At 48.3% G+C, this 21,147-nt stretch overlaps 1 protein-coding gene across 1 annotated transcript in view; it reads right to left on the minus strand.

Annotated features, from left to right (window-relative positions):
* PAPPA2 (pappalysin 2) overlaps positions 1-21,147 on the minus strand; it is a 92,079-nt gene that overhangs the window by 39,966 nt on the left and 30,966 nt on the right. The window contains exons 4-13 of the mRNA XM_062003888.1: positions 14,187-14,480; positions 13,288-13,480; positions 11,729-11,850; positions 9,394-9,886; positions 8,737-8,865; positions 6,541-6,632; positions 6,141-6,334; positions 4,856-4,993; positions 1,436-1,571; positions 973-1,192 (exon numbers count right to left, since the gene is read on the minus strand). Of these exons, the coding sequence (XP_061859872.1) occupies positions 973-1,192; positions 1,436-1,571; positions 4,856-4,993; positions 6,141-6,334; positions 6,541-6,632; positions 8,737-8,865; positions 9,394-9,886; positions 11,729-11,850; positions 13,288-13,480; positions 14,187-14,480 (2,011 nt within the window). The remainder of the gene's footprint in view (positions 1-972; positions 1,193-1,435; positions 1,572-4,855; positions 4,994-6,140; positions 6,335-6,540; positions 6,633-8,736; positions 8,866-9,393; positions 9,887-11,728; positions 11,851-13,287; positions 13,481-14,186; positions 14,481-21,147) is intronic.

Below are 21,147 nucleotides of genomic sequence, written 5' to 3' on the forward strand. Positions count from 1 at the left end.
TCCATCTAGGGCCATCAACGGAAGATAGATTGCAGCAGCAGTGATGTGATGACCCCCTAGCCATAGCTCTTTGATCTCAACAACCCTACAGCTCCCAAAGGTTGGGCCCCAAATCAGTATTGCCAGCAATGGGGTCCGAGTAACTGGCTGAACCAGAGCCCTGGATCAGCCCACTTCTAGCTTCAGGGAGCCTGGGATCTGAAAGCCAAGCGAGGCTTGGCCCCAGTACCCCTCTACAACAGAGCTCAGAACCATCCTTTCATTCCTCCATGAGTCCACTTCTGTTAGTACATTTTTCTAACTCGTCTGTTTTGGACAATAGTCTATGATCTTTAGAGGTCCTTTCCAACCCTTGAGATTCTGTGATTCCCTGTCCCTTTTCCAGCACAACCCACTCAGGAGCAGCACCCATTCTGCAAGCACCATCTCGTTTGGTGCTTTATGGAGATAGGCAGACACTCACAAGTGCCACACATGAATAAATTAAAGCACTGTGGCTACTATTATCATTATCAGCACATTGCAATGGGACAGTGTGAGACTTGGTGAGGAGCCTGAGATAGGTGGGAAGCCAGCACCGAGAAGAAAAGAGCTTCATCCCCAACTTCCACAGATGGATGGAGATGGAGTTTGTAACACACGTGCTGAAGAAATCAACACTTCATCTTCAGCAGCAACCCTCAGTGGCTACTCCTCAGCAGAGGGAGCTTGGTTTTCCCACCAGGAAACAGTCCTTGAATGCAGTTTTGTGCAGAAAATCCAAGCACAAAATCTATTTTCCTGCCTTCTCCACAGCAAGATAAACAAATCAACACTCATCACACTGGATGTTCCAACAGCACCTCAAAAGGCAGCTGAGAATAGTCACAAAACATTCAGCAAGTAGATAAAAACTCCAGAACTAAAGCACAAAACCCTAGAGGAGAGAGGTACTCTGCGTGCCTGTGGGGAAGTGCCCTGAGGAGACCATACCTGTAGTGCTGATGGCCACATCCTTCCTCGTGTTGCAGAAGGCAGATGGTGGGCTGGGAGGAGCCAGGCTGTGCTGAGGTCCGCAAGGCCACGGCTGCGATGCCCACAAGCGCGGAGGAGAAGTTGAGCAGCACTGAAGCAGCCCAGTGGGATGGGTCCTCCTGGCCATGGGTCACATTGATGACGAGGGGATTGTGCTGGCATGACAGCTCATATGTCCCTACAGGATGGGGCAAAGAGAAGCCACTAGCTCAGCTCCAGGGATATATTTTTTTCTGGTTCTGATTTACCTCTTCTGCTCCTCCACACATCCCAACAAACCAGCTTGGGAAGTAGATGATGCTGCAAGGGGGGATAGGGGACAGCAACACCCAATCCAGTGAAAGGTTGTGGAGGCTTCTGTTGTCCCTGCTGGGACAGCATGGACAGCATGGACTTGTACCACAGCCCACAGGTTGCTCACCCAAAGAGAGGTTGAGCCCAGCCACGTCGCTCAGCTGGACAGTGACTCTCTGCTTGTGCTGGTTGCTCGGGACGGTGCCATCAGAGGCCAGGAAGACCAGGAGGGAGGTGGGCACTGCAGGTCTCTCAAAGCACACCTGGGCAGGAGAGCAACAAAGACCCTGAGAGCATGCATACCAAATACAGCCTTTCTGATCCCAGGTATGCAAGAGGGAGAGAAAAAGGGAAGGCAGTGAGGGAGCAGGAGTCGAGTTAGGAGGTCAGAGACTGCAGTTGTGTAGGGCAGCAAATGGGCAGGAAGATAGGAGGTAAGGGAAGGTGCAGAAACAGTCCTTTCCCTCTCAGTTCTCCTCCCTTTCACTGGTCTTTCCCCACGACTATCAGTCCCCACTTATTTACAGCATCTTCCCAGTTTCCACGTTTGCTGCTCTAAGTTGAGCACCACCTGACCAAGATCTAGGTAACCCCTTTTCTGCCCTCCCTTCACCAGTCTCCAACTCCCACCCTACATGGTGCTGGCTGGGCAAGCAAGGCACTCAGAGAGCACAGTTACCAGCCCTGCCATCGAAATAATATCCCCAAAGAATGGCCCAAGTATCCAGAGAAACTACAGACTGTCTGTCAGCCAACACATGAAAATATTTGTGGGAAGAAGCCCTGCCTGCTAGAAGAGCCAACAGCTCCCCACTTGTCTACAGCCCCAGGGGCTACAGAGGAGGCAGTTGAGAAACTCACAACGTTGGTCATGACAGGGCAGATGTTCCCTGGAAAAGAAGATAGAAATATTTTTCTCCCCCACCCTGGTACCCCCCACCCAGTGCTGAGATCAAGATCCACCTATGGAGTGGTTTTGTTGAATGCTGCTGTGGAAAGTGCCCAGGGATTCAAGGCAAACATGTATTTCAGAAGAGGACAAGCCCAGGCACAGCCGCAGGAGTAGACTGCAGAAGCAGAGGGGACAACCACCTGATTGGTGATGGCAGTCCAGGCTGGAGGTGATTTGTGCCACATCAGCTATTACTCACGCATGGGAGCAGGAGAAAACCTTGGGCTTCAGCCCGAACTCCCACCCTGCAGAGGAAGGTGTTCAGCGGCAGACACCCGATGAGCAAGTCCTCACTACTGCCTACATGTTCCCTTGGTCAGGGCTTGCTCTTATGCAGGGCTGGACTGGCTGCAAGGAGTGGACCAGGAGGGCTCAAATATTTTCATTAAACACACAACCACTGTCTCCCTTGGTGAGAAAAGCAGATGGAGAAAGAAAAAGAAACAGGAAAGCAAGAAGGGAGGAAAGGAAAATGAGAACATGGACAAAGAAGCCAGTAGTGCTCAGAGCCTGCTCCAAGGAGCTCCCCAGGACAAAGCTGCAGCTGGAAAGCCCCAAGGAGATTATTGATTTTAACCCTTCCACATGCTACCTCCTTCTCCAAGCATGGTTCCTCGGGGAGGGAGTGACGTTTGAAGATGTCAGGTGAGGCTTTCCTTGGACTACACAGCTTAAGGTGAAGGGTTTAGTCTTTGTTTTCCTGCAGTGCAACTCTGGAGATGAGGGACACTGACCCCAAGTTAGACCATCAGCAGCCTACTTGACTAATTCTTCTCTTTCTTTTAAACACCTATTAAGTGCTGGATCACAGCAGGCTAGCTTAATTTTTCTCCCTCTTTCTCCCCCTTTGTGCTTAATATCCTGAGTGTTACACAACCTGACTCACTCAGAGATTTTGATTTCTTTCCTCATCAGATGTGTTAGAAACTAAGAACAAAATATAGCCAGAGATCTACAAATCATAACAACTCAAAAAGTGAATGGTAGGTGCTTCAGGTGGCTGAGACACACACATGCCTCTTGCCCTCAGCCCACTTACAGCATGACACAGCCTTTCCCTGGCTCATTGGTGCCACCTCTTGAGAAACGCTGTAGGAAGCAATTCCTACCACCCGATGAGTTTTTGGTGTGGCTCTAACCCGTGTGACACAGGTGCAGTAGCTTTAAAATGGCCATGGGAGTTGGTGGCCACAAAACACCACACACACGTGGGTACACATGTGCATCAACAGCAGCACACTCCAGTCAGGGCAAGCCGGTGTACTGGCCAAATTGTCAACAAGAAACTGTCTTTCCTAAGCCAATATGTTACCAATCAAGTAAGCTCTATTAAAAAAAAAGGGGGGGAGGAAAAAACCCACATATTTATTACTTGTCCATAAATAATTTTATGGGCAGAAAATAATAGCACTCCTAGAGAGAGCACGGAGAACTTGTAATGAAAGTCTTTAATATAAACATCCATAGAGGAAGAGAACTGACCACAAGCTCCAATAAAACTGGAACACACTTCAACCCCCGGTGAGAAGTGGAAAGCAGCTTTCATCTAGGTAAGGCAGAGGGGGAGATTACTGCTTGCTAGCTAGCCAAGGAAGAAAGGAGGCACATTTATCATGGCCAGAGACTGAAGCTGCAAAGTAGGTTGTGAGCACACAGACAAGGAAGAAAGGGGAAAAAACCCCACAACAGTTAAAGGAAGTTCTTTGGAGAGACAGAGGACCTCAGAAGCAACAGCCAAGTTTACTGGTGAATCATCAAATCTGAGTCAAGTTGTCTAAGCATCTTGGGAAGAGGTCCTTGCTGGAGAACCTTGAGCAAAGCAGGGCAAGGTGCCCCTCGAACTGCAGAGGAAGCAGCATACCAGAGTCCAGCTTTCCAGCAACATCAGGCAACAGCCACAAAACCTCCAAACTGTATCTGTGGCCAGAAAACCAATGCTGTAAAAAAATCACATTGGCCTAACCTTCAGCTCCTTGTCCTGTGCCTCTGCCCTCTGGGACAGAGGAGTTTGATTCTCCAGGTGCCCTCTCAAAGACAGCCCCAAGCTGTGGAGGCAGCCCCGAGCCCCCATAGGGTTGCAAGACCAGCATCTTGGGCACTAAAGTGCTCTTTTGGTCTGAAGTCACTAGGAAGTAGGACCTGCATGCCACAGCTGATTGCTGTGGGCTCAGGGTGCTCAGTAGCAACCTGGAGTGCTGAGGACCCCTCAGGATAAGCAGAGCATATCCAGCTACCCCTGTTGGTGGTTGTGAAGAGCAAAGGCAACTAGGACTTTAAACACAGCTTGTGGCCACTGTTTATGGGCATAACAGCACTGCTTGACTACAGGGAATAAATACTCAAGAGGCAGGTTGTTTCTTAGACTCCACATTTCTGTGGGCTTCTTTCAGTTACATCCCTTCTCCTGACAATCTGCCTCAGGATGCGTTTACTGTTCACAGCGAGAATGGAGCAACAATGTAAGACAGCCACAGGCATTTGGGGGATGGGAAGAATTCAGTAAGATACAGGATAGAAAAGGATGAGTCTTTGTCACTAAAGTGCTGGAGCAAAGATAAGCAAATCCTCCATGTCTGGCCATATATCCTCACTTACCTTAAGCCAAACTCTCTCATTGCCCAAGGACATTCTCTCCTCATCTGGATCCTGAACACTGTTTTGGCTGGGAGTGCAGGGGAACCAAGCAGCCAGGGAAAGCTCCTTTGGAACATGGTGAAGGTGTGATTTACATACCTGAAAGCAGAGATTTATTTCAACACAGAAAGATGCAAGGAGAGAGAGAGAAAGAAAGAAACAGCACCTACAAAACCTCAAGGAAGAGTTAACAAACATTGAGAAAGATCCCAAGTTGGTTCCTTGCATGAAGACAATTAGGATGTGGGTTTCCCAGCAGGAGTAATATCTCACCACCCACATGTGCACACAGGAGGCCTTTGCCATTTTGAGGTGCTGTAAATATGCTGTTTAAGCACCCATGGTGTCTGTAGAGCTGATTAAAAAATAATGAACCAAGCTGTGAGATGGTAGGTAAGAGCACAGCCTCCTGATTTTGGCTGGGTTGATGAGGTGCAAAGGTGAGATTCATCTGCCCAAAATACCAGTCTCTGGTGTCATTCAATGATATCACCGTAGGCCTGGCACACAAAACCTGAGATCCATGTGTCACTCTAGAGGACCAGACACCCGAGCCCAAGGGATCTTGTTAGACAGGTAAATTTGGCCAATTTAATCATGCTGTGGGTCTCAAGAAAACAAACTGTTGCCTATATGAGGTCAAGAGAAATGCATGTATAAAGGGCTAAATAAGACCTCTACATATTTCTTTCTGGCTCTTCTTCAGCTTGCTAGGAGAGAACATACACACACATGTTAACATTGATCAGGGAAAATCCCATCCTAGACCTCCAGGCCTTGCTCCAAAGCCCATATGAAAGATGGGAATTCTCCCATTGATTTTGCCTTGGCTTCAGATGAGAGAGTTTGAGAGCAGCACAAATGCTGATGTTTGCATGATTTTATCATTTCAGGCTCTGACCTTATAAGGTATTAGACTCATAGGATTTGTTTTTAAACTGACAGTGCGACTACTCACACGCTCAAACTTTTACATTTAGCTGGTGAGACAAGGGTGGTCACTGTTTAGCAAACTGCACAGTCAGGGGAGGTGCTCCCTGCCTTGACAAAACACCCCTCCATGCACTGCAGCTCCTGAGAGTACTGAAAGGTGGCGAGAGAAATGCTCAGGTCTTCTACTGGCTCCCTACATGGGAGTATAGTTTCAGTACCCTCTTGCAGCAGTGGCTTTCCCAGCTTTACTGCATGAGCTTTGCTATAAAGGTATTTTCTCTTTTTGTTTTTTTTCAGTCATGCCTTCACTTACTTTCACAACAGGCTCTCCAGTGGCCAAGGAAGCAGGGCAGGACTTGGTGTCCTGATGGGAGGCGTAGGCTTTTGCTGCCCATAGATCTTCATATCCCTTGGGCGTGTGGGGACCACAGTCCAGGATGCTGCTTGTCTTCTCAAACGGCTCACACACACCATCTCCATCATGCACATAGCACAGGCTTGGTTCCCCTGCAAGGACACCAGGGAGGACTTGTTTACAAACCAGGCTCCAGGCTTAGCCCTGGCATTTTCCGGTTTCAGGGCCTGCCAAGCTCCATGGGTCACAGATCCACATTTTGTGGCAATGAGGTACATCACTCCCTGCTCTGAGGAGCAGTGTAACATACAGTTTTGACTTCTGTCTCAAAAGGATGCCTCAGACCATTTGGACTCACCAACACAGTTGAAGCCTCTCTCCTTTTTACATTTCCTAGAACAGCCATCTCCATCCAGCAAATCCCCATCATCACATTCCTCCTCCAGGCTCCTAAGAGGACAACAGCCAGACATGTTAACACCACCTTTGACCCAGTCCTGTCCTTCTGTTCAATTATAAAGGCCTCATATCTTGGTTCCGTTTCCACAGAAGCAGGAAAAAGAGGAAGAACCACATGCGGAGTACATTGGAGGAGGAAAAACACTGTATCTTGCCAGAGGATAAAAAGAGGCTGAAAACACAGCATATGGGAGAAGGCATGACTGCATTGTGACTTTCTTATAGGACCTGAGGCAAGAAGAGAAAGTGAAGCTATATACAACGGAGAAAATAGAGAAGCATGCATCAGGAAGACTTGCTGCCAGAAGAAACAAGTGTTGGAGAGAGCACTAAATTCTGAGATGGGGCTGGTGTTTCAGTGGGAGCTGGAGAAGGGGAAGCAGGAGAAGGGAGAGAGGAGGTTAGCCCAAGAGGAGACAAGAACCATCATCCAGCTGACATACACGGCATCTCATGGGAAGAAGCCCATGCAGTTTCCTTGAAAAGGTTCTATCCCCATACTTCAGAAAATACACCTAATGGCAACAGCTGGCAGAAATGCTTCCATTTGTACCTATTCCTTTTTGCATAGTTACAGATCCCAAAACCCAAGGAATGAAAAAGCTTCAGACGTACATCTTGTGACACTCACCCACCTTCATCCTCACCTAACATGAAAGCTCCACTGTGTCTCATCTTCAGCTCGCTGTTCCAAACACATTATAAAGGAAAAAAAATCTAAACCCAAAACTTTCTCAGAGAAAGCTTCCTGGATGACTTTCCCCACAACAGCTCAGGAATAGGCAAGCCTGCAAAAAATCTAAGCTGGTATCTGCCTGTTTCTGCTCCTCTCATTTTTCTACTGGCTTTAGCAGCGGAGACTAATGTGGTCATTTGCTCCCTCCAGATCAAGCCTTTAGCTAGTGTGAAATTCATGCTAAAACTATACCAGGTTGTACCATTGCAGCCCTGCCCTGAGCCTCTGCTTTGCTGGGTGTCTTGGTACAACACCGCAGTTCCTCCTGCCCTTGCTTCAGTTGTCCGCTTGCCTCGTGCTGTTAAGGAAGCTCTTTTTAGAGGACAGTAATTCTGAGTAATCTGGAAGCTAAAATCTATAAAAGCCAAAATAGTGAACTTTGGCATAATTATTCCCAGATGGAACAGGTGAACCATTGGAGCCTCTCCACACAGAAATGGTACATCCTTCATCATCTAAAGCCTCCAAGCAAGAGACCAGATAGCTCTAAGGACACTCCACTGTGTGAGACCACGCTTTCTGCAGAACCTACTCCTGCAGAGCCACTGCTGTGTACCCTCTGCAAAAGGTTACACTGTCCAATCCCAAAGGCTGGAATGCCTGACCCCTTTGGGGCAGACTCTGTGACAGTTTGCTGAGATGGGCCAGAATTAATCATTGCAGTCAAATATGGAGGATGCTCAGGTTGGACTCTCCTCATCACAGAATGGCAGGAATTGGAAGGGAACTCTAGAGACCACCCAGTCCAAGTTCCTGCTAAAGCGGGTTCGCCACTATCCAGTGGCACAGGAATGCATCCAGGTGGGTTTGGAAACCTCCAGAGAAGGAGCCTCCACACCCTCCCTGGGCTGCCTTTGCCAGGGCTCCCTCACCTCAACAGGAAAGAAGTTTTTCCTGGTGTTCAAGCTGTGTTCCAGCTTGTGCCCACTACTCCTTGTCCTATTACTACAAAAAAAAAACCCCAACCAAAACAAAACCAAATATGGCCCCATCCTCTTGACACCTACTCCTTAGGAATTTATAAGCATTGATAAAGTCCTTCCTTCAGTCTTCTCTGGGCTAAACAGTCCCAGGTCTCACAGCCTTTCCTGATAAGAGAGATGGTTCCAGTCCCCTAATCTTTGTAGCTCTCAAAGATCCTCATCCAGACCCTGTTTCTCAAAAAGACCATCTCCATTGCATGTGTACATGGCATTTCATAAAACACAACCTTTATTGTCCAGTCTACTGGAGGGATCCAGTGCAGCATCTTTCAATCAAGTACCCAGGGGTGGAGGATCTACCCAGTGCTTCCATGTGGGCCAGAATGACCTAACACCTTAAAGAACCTGAGCTGAGAGCTTGAGTTTCTTGACTTACATGGTCACCTTCCCATCCCCACAGTAGGGTGCTCCGTGGACGTGGATGAGCGGTGGGGAGGCTTCTCCTGAGGTTGTCCCAGAGACTGCCTGCACCTGGTAGTGGTACACCTGCCCAGGCACGACTTCCCTGCAGAAACAGAGAGGACTTGAAGAAACAGCAGGAGGGAACAGCCTAAACATCTGCAACAGATTTGTTCAACACAGCTATAGAAGTCATGTGCATGCCCATACAGTACCATAGAGTATGAAGGCATACGTCAGACCAGCCAGAGTCTGACTGTGGGGAGAGGGTCTCTGCCAGGTCATACAGAGAAGACTGCTGCTTATTTCCCCAAGGTCTCAGCTGGGGAGAAGGGGCATTAACTCAAACAATCATTTTATTGGTTGTGTTGATGGGGAAAATGTTTCCAGGTTTAATAAGCTCTTTCTAGTAGGCCTAGAAGGGCCATGGGCAAGGGCCGTGCAACCATGGTGGGCCTGCAACAAGCTTCCTCGATGCTGGACAGGGAATCTGCTCACGGCACCTAGCGTGGTGATTCCCAAAAATCAAACACAAGCAAAACCATCCAGGGGATTCAAAGCAAGGACCTGAGGAGACCATCCAAACCGTCCCAGCCACCCGCTCAGCCTGTGAGGGAGAGACGGCGGCACTCACGTGTCAACAAAGTGTCGATGCGGCTGCATGGGGGCCGCAGCAGAGCCACCGGCAAACGGTGGGTGCCGAAGGACCCGGTACTGGATGGGCTTGCAGGCAGAGCAGAGAGAGCTGCGGGGCAGAGAGGTCAGCAGGGCTGTGTCTATCTCCATCCTCTCATCAAAGGTGTAGATTTTGACTCCGGACACCTTTTTGGCGATGTTGAGCTTCACAGTAAAGGGCACATCACAGAAGGTGTCCAGGGGGCCTAGATGGATGGACTCCCCATGCTCTGTCAGGACTTCGATGTCAGACAGGGCCTTGGGAGAGCCCGTGGAGAGGTACGTAGTCCAGAGTGTGAGGGAATCTGGGTAGACAGGGTGCAGGAAGCGCAGCTCCAGGATGCAACCGTCTGGCTGAGGGCACGGCACTGTCATGTTCGTGTGGTAGAGGTGGAGCTCCGGACTCCAGGCCTGCAGGCTGGGCTCACAGGGCTGATCCACATCTGGGGGCCCTGGCAGGAGAGGAAGAAGCTGATGAGAACCAGGAGACAGCTGACCTCATAGGATACCCAAAGGGGCAATCCTCCCTGTAGGACCCTATAGTGCTTATGCATCTCTGCATGTGGTTTTGCACCCTCTGCAGGCACATGCCAGAGTTGGTGGCATCTGCCCTAACATCCTAGAAACCAATAAGCATCACTAGCCTTTCAGCTTTTGGATATGCCTGCAAGCACAAGGTTTGGCAGACATATGGTGTTTCATAGTCCTCTGAAACAGGGACAATGGCATCCATGCTGCAATTGATCACAGTGCCAAGCTCTAGAGACAGCCTGGACACACCTGGGGAACATGAAGTTTGCTCTGTTGCCTCATGGAGACAGAAGGCTTGCCCAGAGTACCTGAATGCTGTATCCCTGTGGCACCAGAGGTCTGGATATCAGCTAAGCAGATAAGAGCACAAAGTTTTCCACAGGCATATGCTGGAAGAGGTCATGGGCAAGAAGGGACCAGATCCAAAGCAAGCTAGAAAAGCAGCTCTGTAAGGCTGTTCTTCCAACCAGGACCTCCAGGACCATGCCCAGGCTGCCCTCAGATCCCCCATCTGCCTCTCCTGCAGCTGGATTAGCACTCAGCAGGAGAAACAGTGTTGGGCTTGTCAGTCTCAGAAAGCATCGCTGGAATTCATCATCCTAAGGCAGAAGCACCCTTGCCTGCATCAATCACTGCAAGCATTTCTTAAGGCTCAGCACCAATTCAAAGCCTGCATCCACTTAATAGTGGTCCTCTAAAAACCATAAGACCCGTCTCTTTTCCACCAGAGCAAACATGCACTTTTGATAACTGCAGGCTACACAACATCCAATAATCACAGCAGCAGCTTTTATTTGCCGGTGAGTCAATCCAACTGGGGACATGAACTACTGACAATAAATGAGCTAAGCTTTGATTTGTTTGGTATCACTGAAGAAGCACAAATTTGATTCTTTAAGTTGATCCCCCTCCCTTCATTCACAAGGCTGGCAAGAAATATTTAAAGTCTGCAGACACTGAATCTCAGCTACATGCTGACACTCCTGTTCTCAAAGCACGGGCTACACCCCAAAGGTTTAACAACATCCAAACTGCACTTTATCTCTGCAACCACCCTGGCACGTTTCCAGTTTACCTCAGTGGCTCAAACATGCAGATGCACAGAACTAACAGATTGTCTGTCTCCACGTGGTTTACCAGCAGCACACATGCTACGTACAGCTCATGGGATCATTTCACCTGCTCTCCTGCCTCCTCTGCTTTGCCCCTGGAGAAGCTGAGACAGTATGAAACAGCCCAATAGCTCTTACAGCAGCAGCACCCTGAAAGCCACCACCATGCCCACTAGGTGGGTCTCTAAACCAACATCTGGGTCTCGGCACAGAGAAGACGTTCTTCACCTTGCCAGCAAGGAACTGCATCCAGCCCTGATGGCTCAGGACTTGGTACAGACTCAGTGGGACCATTACTCCTTTTGGACAAGCATCAAAGCCTGTCAATGCCCCTGAGGTTTTTGATGAGATTCCAATATCTCTAGTAAAACTTTTATTTCATTGAAATGCCCCTTCCATTCGAACAGTACCTCTCTTTAACACATTCCTGGGCATTGATTTGGGTTAATACCAGGGTGCTGTGTTTGTCCAAAGCCAGCTGGCAGTTACCAGGTATCTCCCAGGCACCTAGAATTCCTTCCCGCACTAAAGAGCTTCCCCAAAGAGGAGAAACCTCACTCTCTAAAAGAAAAACAAACACCTTCTTTTTCTTTCCCCAAAAAGGTCTCATCTCTGTCTAGGAGATTCATAGCCAAGAGAGGAGATGTTTACCTTGTGCTTCTTCTGGCGTCCAGTAGCCAGAGGAATCGCAGACCCGCGGGGAAGAAGCCTCGTGCACGTACTGACGGAAGGTGCCATCCTCTGCACAGTCATCACAGAAAGTGTCCTGCTCCCTGCAGAAAAGGGACCAAAGCATTGGACTGTCTAATCACAATCAGTTCATTTTCTATCCACATTTTTCCAGGCTGGATCAGGTGGAAAGTTGGAAAAGTAAAACTAAGCTCTTGGGAAGCTGTGTGGCATATCCTACTGGGAATAAACCTCATCAAAGACACAGGAGTAAGAGTGAGCATAGGACAACTCAGGTTTAATTCCTTCTCTTCTGCAGGCCCTCTGGGTAGTCTTGGGTGAGACACTGAGTCACCTGTTCCCTACCCACAAATCAGAGCTAATGGACTTCATGCTTCCTGGGGCAATGCCTCTGCAATACAAGACAGTCAGGGTAATGTCAATTAAAGAGGGCACTGATGCACTCACCAGGAAATGAAGAGAGATTTCTCTGTGATAAAGACCAGCCTCAGGCCCTTTCCTTAGCAAGCTGGTCTCAGGGGTTGCAGAACCCCTGCTGTGCACTAGCTCCTGAGCTGGTTATCACTGAGAGCCAGGGATGGATCTGAAGATCCAGCACTTGCCTCCTAGGCTCATGTTTTTCTATTCCTAAACTGGTTTGTTTAGATGAGGCCATGCAGCACTCAGCCTCTCATGCCTGCAGGGGTAAACAGGTACTCACACTGTTATCCCTGGGATGAAAGGCCTGTCCTGGAGAGCATCAATTCTTTGAAAAGACAGCAAACACTAACCCAGGGTTGTCCCAGCTGCCCTCAAACACTGCTTTTATGGGAATTGCAAAAAACTTTGTGAAGTAGTTTTAAATCAATTTCAAGAGCTCTTTAACATATGCTTATTATGGTCCCAGAATAAAAGCACAGATCTAAACCCTACTAGAAACAAAAAGGTTTTAGTAAGAGTGGCTGTTGAACAGAGGCATTGGTGGAGTATCCAGGTCTTGGTGACTCCCTGGCACTGGGGAGAAGGAAGACAGCAACCCAGTACTCTGGGCCATGCACTGCTCACCAGCCAAACAACTCTGGTTCCTCAGCATCGTTTCTCTGGCTTGAAAAGTTTTCTGACTGACTCCCAGTAAGTTACACTGTGAGTCCGTGACAGCGCTGGGAACAAAACCCAGCTCTTGTGGTTCAAGCTCCCTGCCTTAACCACAAGGCTGAATTTCCTCCTGGTAAATGGTTGTTTTATACAATAAGTGCTAAATGAAGCTCATTTTTCATTCTGTGATTGCACTCTGGGGTTTAAGAATTGGCATTGCTTCCCAACGCTCTTCGGCTTCCCCTCCTAGCACCCCAGCAGCAGAAAGCTTGCAGGAGAGCCCCTGTGCCAGTGGGACCATCACAGCAGATCTTCTGTCTGAAGGCTCTGCTGGAAACAGCCAAAGGCGAGAAGGGGATGGCGAGGTCTGCACCACAGAGAATCTGCTGTCCCTCATGGAAGGATTCTGTGCAAGCCCAAGACCACATCAACAGCAAATTCCTTACCTCTCGTGGATGACACCACTGATGGGAGGCAGCCAGTAGATGCTCAGGGAGTCGTGAGTCTGCCCCGTGACCATGGGAGGGATTGGGATGGGTGCTGGCTTCTTGCTCTGGCCCCAGCGCTGGTACACCAGGTCCAGGTAGCAGTGCATTCGGGCCACTTGGTTGGGGGTGAAGGTGTTGGTGCAGTCATCATCTGAGGAAAGAGAATTGGCAGGGATCAGCCAATGAGGCATGGCAAGGTATACCCTTCCTGATCTCCAAACTCTGTTTTAGGGATCTCTAGGAAGATTTAGGAGACAGCAGCTTGTGGCCACTCTCCTGACAAGGCTCTCTGATGACATATGTCCCCAAAGCCACAGGATGGCCCTTCCTCAGCAGCTCCAGTCCCAGCCCTGTCTCAGTACCAGCTCACAGCAGCTCCAACGCATGCAGAGTGCCAAGCAAGGGGTGACAGAATGGCTCTTTGGGCTTTGGTGGTCCTGAGTTTCTAGGAGGAACACCAGCCCTCCACAGCATGCCTTTGGGAATCAAGCCAAAAGGGCTCAACTTGAAGGTCTAAAATTAAAAGAATAGTAGTAATAATAATAATAAGTAACAGTAATAATAAAACTGCTTCAGGACTGGAGAACAAAGGCAGACCACTATGCAGAAAAGAAAGGCCTTGCCTTAATGCACATCCAATGACAGACTGTCAGGGAGGGAGAGATGGAAACAGCATGCAGCAAGAAAGAAGCTAAGATACTGCAAGCATGGGCTGCAGTCTGCCTCATCCCAGCACACTAGGAGGGACCACATCAGTCAGAGAATGCAGGATGGGACAACCAATGAAGGTGGGAGAGACCCCCAAAGTTCCTAGGAAAGGTGACCCCTTACAATTCCTAATGATGATTACTCATTACCTGTGTAACTCATGTAGTTGTTGAAGGGTGTTCCCATGAAATGTGTCTGGCCACAGGTATCATTGGCAGGGTCTGGATCCCGACAGAGTTTACTCTTTGGGGTGGGGGCAGTGTCAGCACAGAGGTCTCCTGTCTCCATAGAAGGAGTTGTCTCCCTGCAGGGATCGTCACAAGATTCCCGCTCGCTCACTCCCTTAAAGACGTGGTACAGCCCCAGGACATGTCCCACTTCATGGATCATGGTGTTCGTATGGCCGTGCATGCCATAATAAGCAGGATTGAGGACAACTCCACCTAAATTTGCAAGTACAGAGAACATCAACCAGAGGAAGAGACAGCAGGCAGCTGTCGTTACTCACCTCTGCCTAGATAAAACTCCCCTCATGCTTCCAAGCCATAAATCAAGTGTCAGGTGCAGATCTAAAGATGGACATATTCACCCTCTTGTAGGATGAGAAGAGGGCTCCTTTGGAATTAGTGAAATAAAGTGAGTGTTTTTTCTTATCACACTGCTCTCCCCAACATCTTAAATCATTTCAGGTATAATTTCCATCGCTCTTTTTGTATGTCTATAACTCAGTGTCTGCTTTGGTTCATATTTACAACTCCAGATTTAGAACCAAGGCACCAACCTGAGGCTTGCCATGGCAAACAGAGACAAACAGTGTCTGGAAAGCTGCCCAGTGGAAAAGGATATTGATCAACAGCTATCTGAATATGAGCCAGCAGTGAGTCCAGGTGGCCAAGAAGGCCAATGGCATCTTGGCCTGTATCAGAAATAATGTGGCCAGCAGGACCAGGGCAGGGATTGTCCCCCTGTACCCGACACTGGTGAGACCACATCTTGAGTGCTGTGTTCAGTTTTAGGCCCCTCACTATAAGAGGAACATTGAGGTGCTGGAGTGTGTCCAGAGACAGGCAACAAAGCTGGTGAAGGGTTTGGAGCACAAGTCTGGCGAGGAGCAGCTGAGGGAGCTGGGGGTGTTTAGTCTGGAGAAGAGGAGGCTGAAGGTAGACAACTACTCTCTACAACTACCTGAAAGGAGGTTCTAGTGAGGTGAGGGTCAGTCTCTTCCCCCAAGTAATGAGAGATACGACAAGAAAAAATGGCCTCAAGTTGCACCAGGGGAAGTTTAGATTGGACATCAGGAAGAACTTTTTCCCTGAAAGGGCTGTCAGACACTGTCCCAGGCTGCCCATGGAGGTGGTGGAGTCCCCACCCCTGGAGATATTTAAAAGCCATGTAGCTGAAGTGCTGAGAGATATGGTTTAGTGATGAGTTTGGCAGTGTGAGGTGAGGGGTTGGACTTGATCTCCAAGGTCTTTTCGAACCAAAACTATTCAACAGTTCTATTCTGTGAGTTTACAGGAATAAACTTTTGAACCAGAGGACAGATGATCTTTCCTAGCCTAGACATTGGCTAAAGTATGCCATCTTCCATGGCAAGTGATAGCAAAAAGGTGCCTAGCCAAAGTCTTGACACACTTGGCTGTGACAACTAGAAGTCACATTCAGCACAAGTCCATAAGAAGATTCAAATACACTGCCTCTGTCCCTGCTGAGAAAACTTCAATGGTCTATTGTTTCAGCTAGACCCTAAGGAGTAAAACAAAGCCTTCCTGAGTTGCTGCTGCAATCTGCTAAGCTTCTACCCCAAGCCTGACCCGGATTTACTGTATATTTTAGAGTGAGATCTTACAAAATGCATCTTCTGCAGATCTCTTCCTCCTCCCTCAGAGGGGTTTGACTGTGGGCAAGGAGCACCGAATGAACCTGTTGAGAATCCCCTTCCCACCACAATCCTCTTCAGTGGGGCACTCCAGCCCCTTGACTCAAGGGGGCACAAAGGGGAAATCCATCTCCAGGTCAGATTGATGCAGGTTCAACTGTCTAAGATGCTGGAGTATGAGTACCTAGTAAGTCCCTCAGAAATTGTCCAGAGCTGCCACCTCATACTGACAACAACAACACAGAGCTGGATAGGATCCATGCTGATCCTACCTAAGCTGCCCTCTGGCTGCAGGACAAGGCTCTTCTCCTCTCCTGTCCATCACCTGCAGCAGGAAGAGCAAGGATCAATGATGCCAAGGAAAGACAGGCGAAGCAGAACTTTCCCTTTGCTCACTGCCATCATCGCCAACTCCTGACCTGGGATGCACATCTTGTACTGTCAGCTCTGTACCACATCTGCTGGGAAACAGTCCATGCTCAAGAACAAAACTTACTTCTCTTTTCTGGCCTCCTTTCATTGCTTTATTTTGCCCAAATTAAAATCTCTTTGGAAATCCTGCATTTTTCTCCCTGCTTTGAGGCTTTTCATTTAGCCATTTCCTCCCCTTTCTTCTTATTTCCTCACTCCATCCACTTCTCCATGCTGCTTTACCGTGGAGGAGCAAGGGCTGGGGATACGTCAGTAAGACAAGGGGGCAAAAAGTAGACCCCAACGTATGCCCAGGTTGACTCCAGGCAATACCTTCATGGCACTGAGGTTGTTTTTACCCAACTGCTCTTAACTCAGACAGCTTGGATGGCAGGGCAGTGAATAGTTGGCTGCTGCACAGCTTGCTCCCTCCTTTGCGGGGCCCCGGAGAGTTTACTGTGCCAGCTACCTCACAGCAGAGCCTCTGCTACTGCATCTCTGCTGCTGATTGCTGACCCTGCCAGCAAACTTAAAATTGGCAGAGGGCCACCATGTGATCCTGTCTCAAATCACAGCATACACTGCTTGAAATCTGCTCCTGGATGAGCTCCATGCACTACCAGACTACCTCATGTCCTCAAGTACAGGGCATTCCTTCCAAGAGGAGACTTCCTTCACATCACGGTGTCCCTGGCAGGACACCACCAGGTCTGTGACTCCTCTGGTGGAGCCATGCTGAGTAAATACTGGGTTTAGGGTAGACAAGGGCCTTTGGAGATGCCTTGAGCAATTCTCTCAAGCCCAACAGGGTTGCAAGAGGGTAAAGAAATAAGGGTGGCATCTTCTGTGGAGCATCCAGCATGTGTGGCTCATGGAGGGGCTGAGAGACAACACTGACCTGTCAAGTAGCAGTATTTCTTAGCTAAAAAGTCGTGTTTGTTGTTCTTCCTCCCCACAGTGTGGATCTTATGTCCAGGACAGCTTAGCTTGAGGCAAAGGATGGGTCACAAAGTAGCTATATTCTCTTTCTCCCCAGTGATAATACACTGGAGCCCCCAATCAGTCATCTCTTGACCCTTTAGTTGACTAGAGATGGGCCATGAGAAGTTGCAGAGTTAAAAAAAAATTCCTTTGGAACCTTCATATTGTGTCCTGTTGGTTATTAGTTTTTTTGCAAGCTAATTCCCTTTCAATTACCAGACTGGTAAAAGCTACAGATAGCAAAGGGCATCCCATTGATGGAGAACCCAGTGGGTGCATTAAAAAGAAAAAAAGGCTGCTTCTCATTTTAATCAAAACAGGGTATGAGAGAAAAGAAAAGGCAACTCTGCAGCCAAGCCCCAGCCTCAGCAAGGCAGGGGGCTGCCCACTCAAAGGTCTCAAAGAAGGAATGCACATGCAGAAAGAAAATAATGTTCATAAACAAGTTAATGAGATGTGAAAGCCCTGCATGCATCCTGCAGCAGTAACCACAAGGAACAGACTGAGCATCAGGGGCATGGGAGGCCCTGGGACCAAACAGCCCTCTTCTTCCCAGCAGAAACCCAGTGTTCTTCCTGTGCACAGGGATAAATAGGACTCCAGTACAGAGAGGGAGAAAGCTGTCACAGACAAGGGGTGTCAAGGCTGGGATACCCTGTCCTTCCCCCTCCTCTCTGCTGACTTCCCCTATCCTATTCCTCCCCCACACTCCACAAGGATGATCATATTTTTAGTACTATTTTTTTTTTTAACAGTTAATTAGATGACAGGATTAGAAACAGCATGAGAGTTCTACTGTCCCTCTATAACATCCCTGGTCCCTCCAATCCCTATCACCACAGATCCCTAATGAGCTGGAAGAGCTCCCAGATTTGGACCAGTAAGTTGTATTCCCCCCTGCAGTGTCCTGGCTGTGAAGGCCAGATGTGGAAGTTTGTAATACCCCAACAAGACCAGTCTCCTCCTCTCCCTCCTCTGCAGATCAGGCTTTCCTTCTCACCTCTGCTTCCTACTGCCCTGGGGAATGGGCTAAACCGGGCTCTAAGTGAACATGCTCTTGCATGCCTGACAATCAACTGAAAGAGGTCCCCCAAGGTCAGCATTTACACAACCAAGCTAAAAACTTTAATGTCATATTCATGTGACATCAAGAGGGTCCAGCACTCCAGGGCAGGTGAACTAGAGTCTTCTTTGGATTTGATCGCTGAACCAAGACCAGGCAAGATGTAAAGCTTCAGGTCCGGCCTTCAGGTCCTCCTCCTCCAGACCAGATCACCCAGTTCCAGCTGCACAGCTGGTAATGTCCCCAGAGACAAGTCTCAACTCTGTTCAAGCAACCAAAGGTGCCCAGTCCCATCAGTACATTGAATTATTAGTACTAGTGTGGGCCTCACCCCACCTTGACTTGCACATCCCTTGGAAGTTCCCCGTCCCAGAACATTGCCCTGCTTCCAGCCATGATCAATGGCAATGCTGAAGGGCTCTGGTTCAAGCCAGTCCCCAAAGAGCCAATCTGTTCTTGGTTTGGGGCTGTTGTAGAAAACACATTCTCAAGCAAGTAGAGGAATCTTTATACAGCAAACCACAAAGCTGAACCTGTATCACAGGGCTAGTCTTCCCCAAACACTGAGTCACAGCAATGAATGGAACAAGCACATGATGGTTAGTCAGACAGGAAGATGGCCATTGCTAAAGATACCTTTGATGGAACGGCTGGCCCTCCTTCAGGATCCACTGACCTCAGCCAGATATATGAGCTGGCCTCAGCTTATATAACTGCAGAAAGTATTTATAACATCAAATATTCACAATTCCCTTGCCTTTCTACCATGTTCACATGCAGCTACACATGAAGTCTAAAGCATCTGCATTATTACATTACTAGGGTTTTTGAGGCAAGGCTTTCCACTGTGGAAAGATCAGGTTTTTACAGGACAGGAGCTCTTCAACTCCCTGTGTTTTGTAGTTAAAAAGATTTACTTATAAGTTCTGAGAAAATTCATTCCAGACTCCAAGCAAGACCTCTGAATTTGAGAGGAACTCACTGTGACTATGGTGGAAAGACTGACAGCATGGTAAGAGGGAGCAGCGCAAACAGACCTGAGATGATCTACCTCTGCTGCAAGCTCTCTTATCTAGGAGCTTCACAGCAGGTGAAATACAGCCAGTCAGGTCACCCTTTCCAAGACAGTAATTATCTCTTAGACTTCAGCTGCTATTGGTTGATATTACTATTGGTCTAAAATGGTAAGCCATCCCTAAACCTTCAGGAAAGCTGCCTGAAATTCTAATTTATTCAGGAAAATAGTCTGGAGGAGAGCAATAAATCTGTAAGTCATAAGCATAGGAATGGTCACAATTTCTGGTAGCCAAAACAAACGTAGGTGAAGAGGAGGAGATGAAAAACAAAGTTCACTGAATACTTCCTGAAGGTGAAGATGCCAACAAGAAGGTGAGGAGGATCCTCTTGAAAGACACTCAAAGGTCATGAAACAATGGTTTCTAAAGGGTTCAGGTCCAGATGGCAGATTAAAAAAACAGCTGGAGAACTGATCGAGAATCGTTTAGTGAGCTTTGAGATTAGAGGAAGTGTTAAAATAGAAGAAAGGGAGGTAATTGGAGAGGAAAAAAAAATGGCAGTTCTCTTGAAAACATCTAAGAAAGTCATTTCAGAGACAAACAGCAAAGTCTGGCCGAGAGTATCTGGAGTCAAGAGGCAGGTTAACTTCTTGGAGAAGTTAGACTCAGGGAATCAATTTGATTCTGTACATGTGTAGGGAAAAATTAGCATGGCATATCCACTCTGTGGGAGCAAACAGGGCCATGGGGGCAATGGGGCATGTATGCTGACCGTAGTACTTTAAGGTCAGAATAAGGAGGGGACTAGCACAATTCAGTGCAAGAGGAGTCTGTCTTCCTGGAGACAGATCCCTCTTGTGCCAAAGCCTGCTTTCACCCCTAGCCACTGTTATGTCCTTAAAGCTCAGGAATTTTTCTTAACCTACTATTCTCTCCCCGCAAAGTTTTCCTTGCCCTTTCTTCACTGCTTTACCTTCACATTACTCAAATTCTCCAGTAGTCTGTTGTGAGAGGTTCTGACAACAGCCATATATTCACAACCTGCTCAGTCCCAAATTTCTTCTGTGCTGGACAATAATGTACATTGTGTGTGGTACAAACCATTTGATGATGTGGTAGAGCCTACTGTTTACAGAAAATAGTCTGCCATCCACCCTCCAGAGCTTATTAAATGTAAACCCAAAGACAGTCTTCAAGCAAAGTCTGGGCCAGAGCCTCAAAGAAGTTGTTTCAGCTTCACGCCTCACAGCTCTGGCACCAGAGCCAAGACAACACTCCTTTTTCCCTGAACCTCTGCGGTAAAACCCTGATCCAACATTTCCAGATGGTGCCACCTCTCGTGTCTCTGGCTGGACATAAACTGAGACCAGAGCTAAATGCAAGTTTTTAATGAGACCTGGACAGGCTGGAGAGTTGGGCAGGGAGAAACCTAATGAAATTCCACAAGGGCAAGTGTAGACTCTTGTGTCTGGAAAAGAATAAGCCCAGGTATCAGTACAGGCTGGGGAATGAACTCTTAGAGAGTAGTGTAGGGGAAAGGGATCTGGTGAGAGCAGGATGAGCATGAGCCAGCAATGTGCCCTTGTGGCCAAGAATGCCAATGGCATCCTAGGGTATGTTAAAAGGGCTGTGGGCAGTAGGTCAAGAGAGGTTCTTCTCCTCCTCTACCCTGATCTCATGAGACCACATTTGGAATATTGTGTCCAGTTCTGGGCCCCTCAGTTCAAGGACAGGGAGCTGCTGGAGAGAGTTCAGTGCAG

Source organism: Colius striatus, chromosome 10, assembly GCF_028858725.1.
Source record: "Colius striatus isolate bColStr4 chromosome 10, bColStr4.1.hap1, whole genome shotgun sequence".
Lineage (NCBI taxonomy): Eukaryota > Metazoa > Chordata > Aves > Coliiformes > Coliidae > Colius > Colius striatus.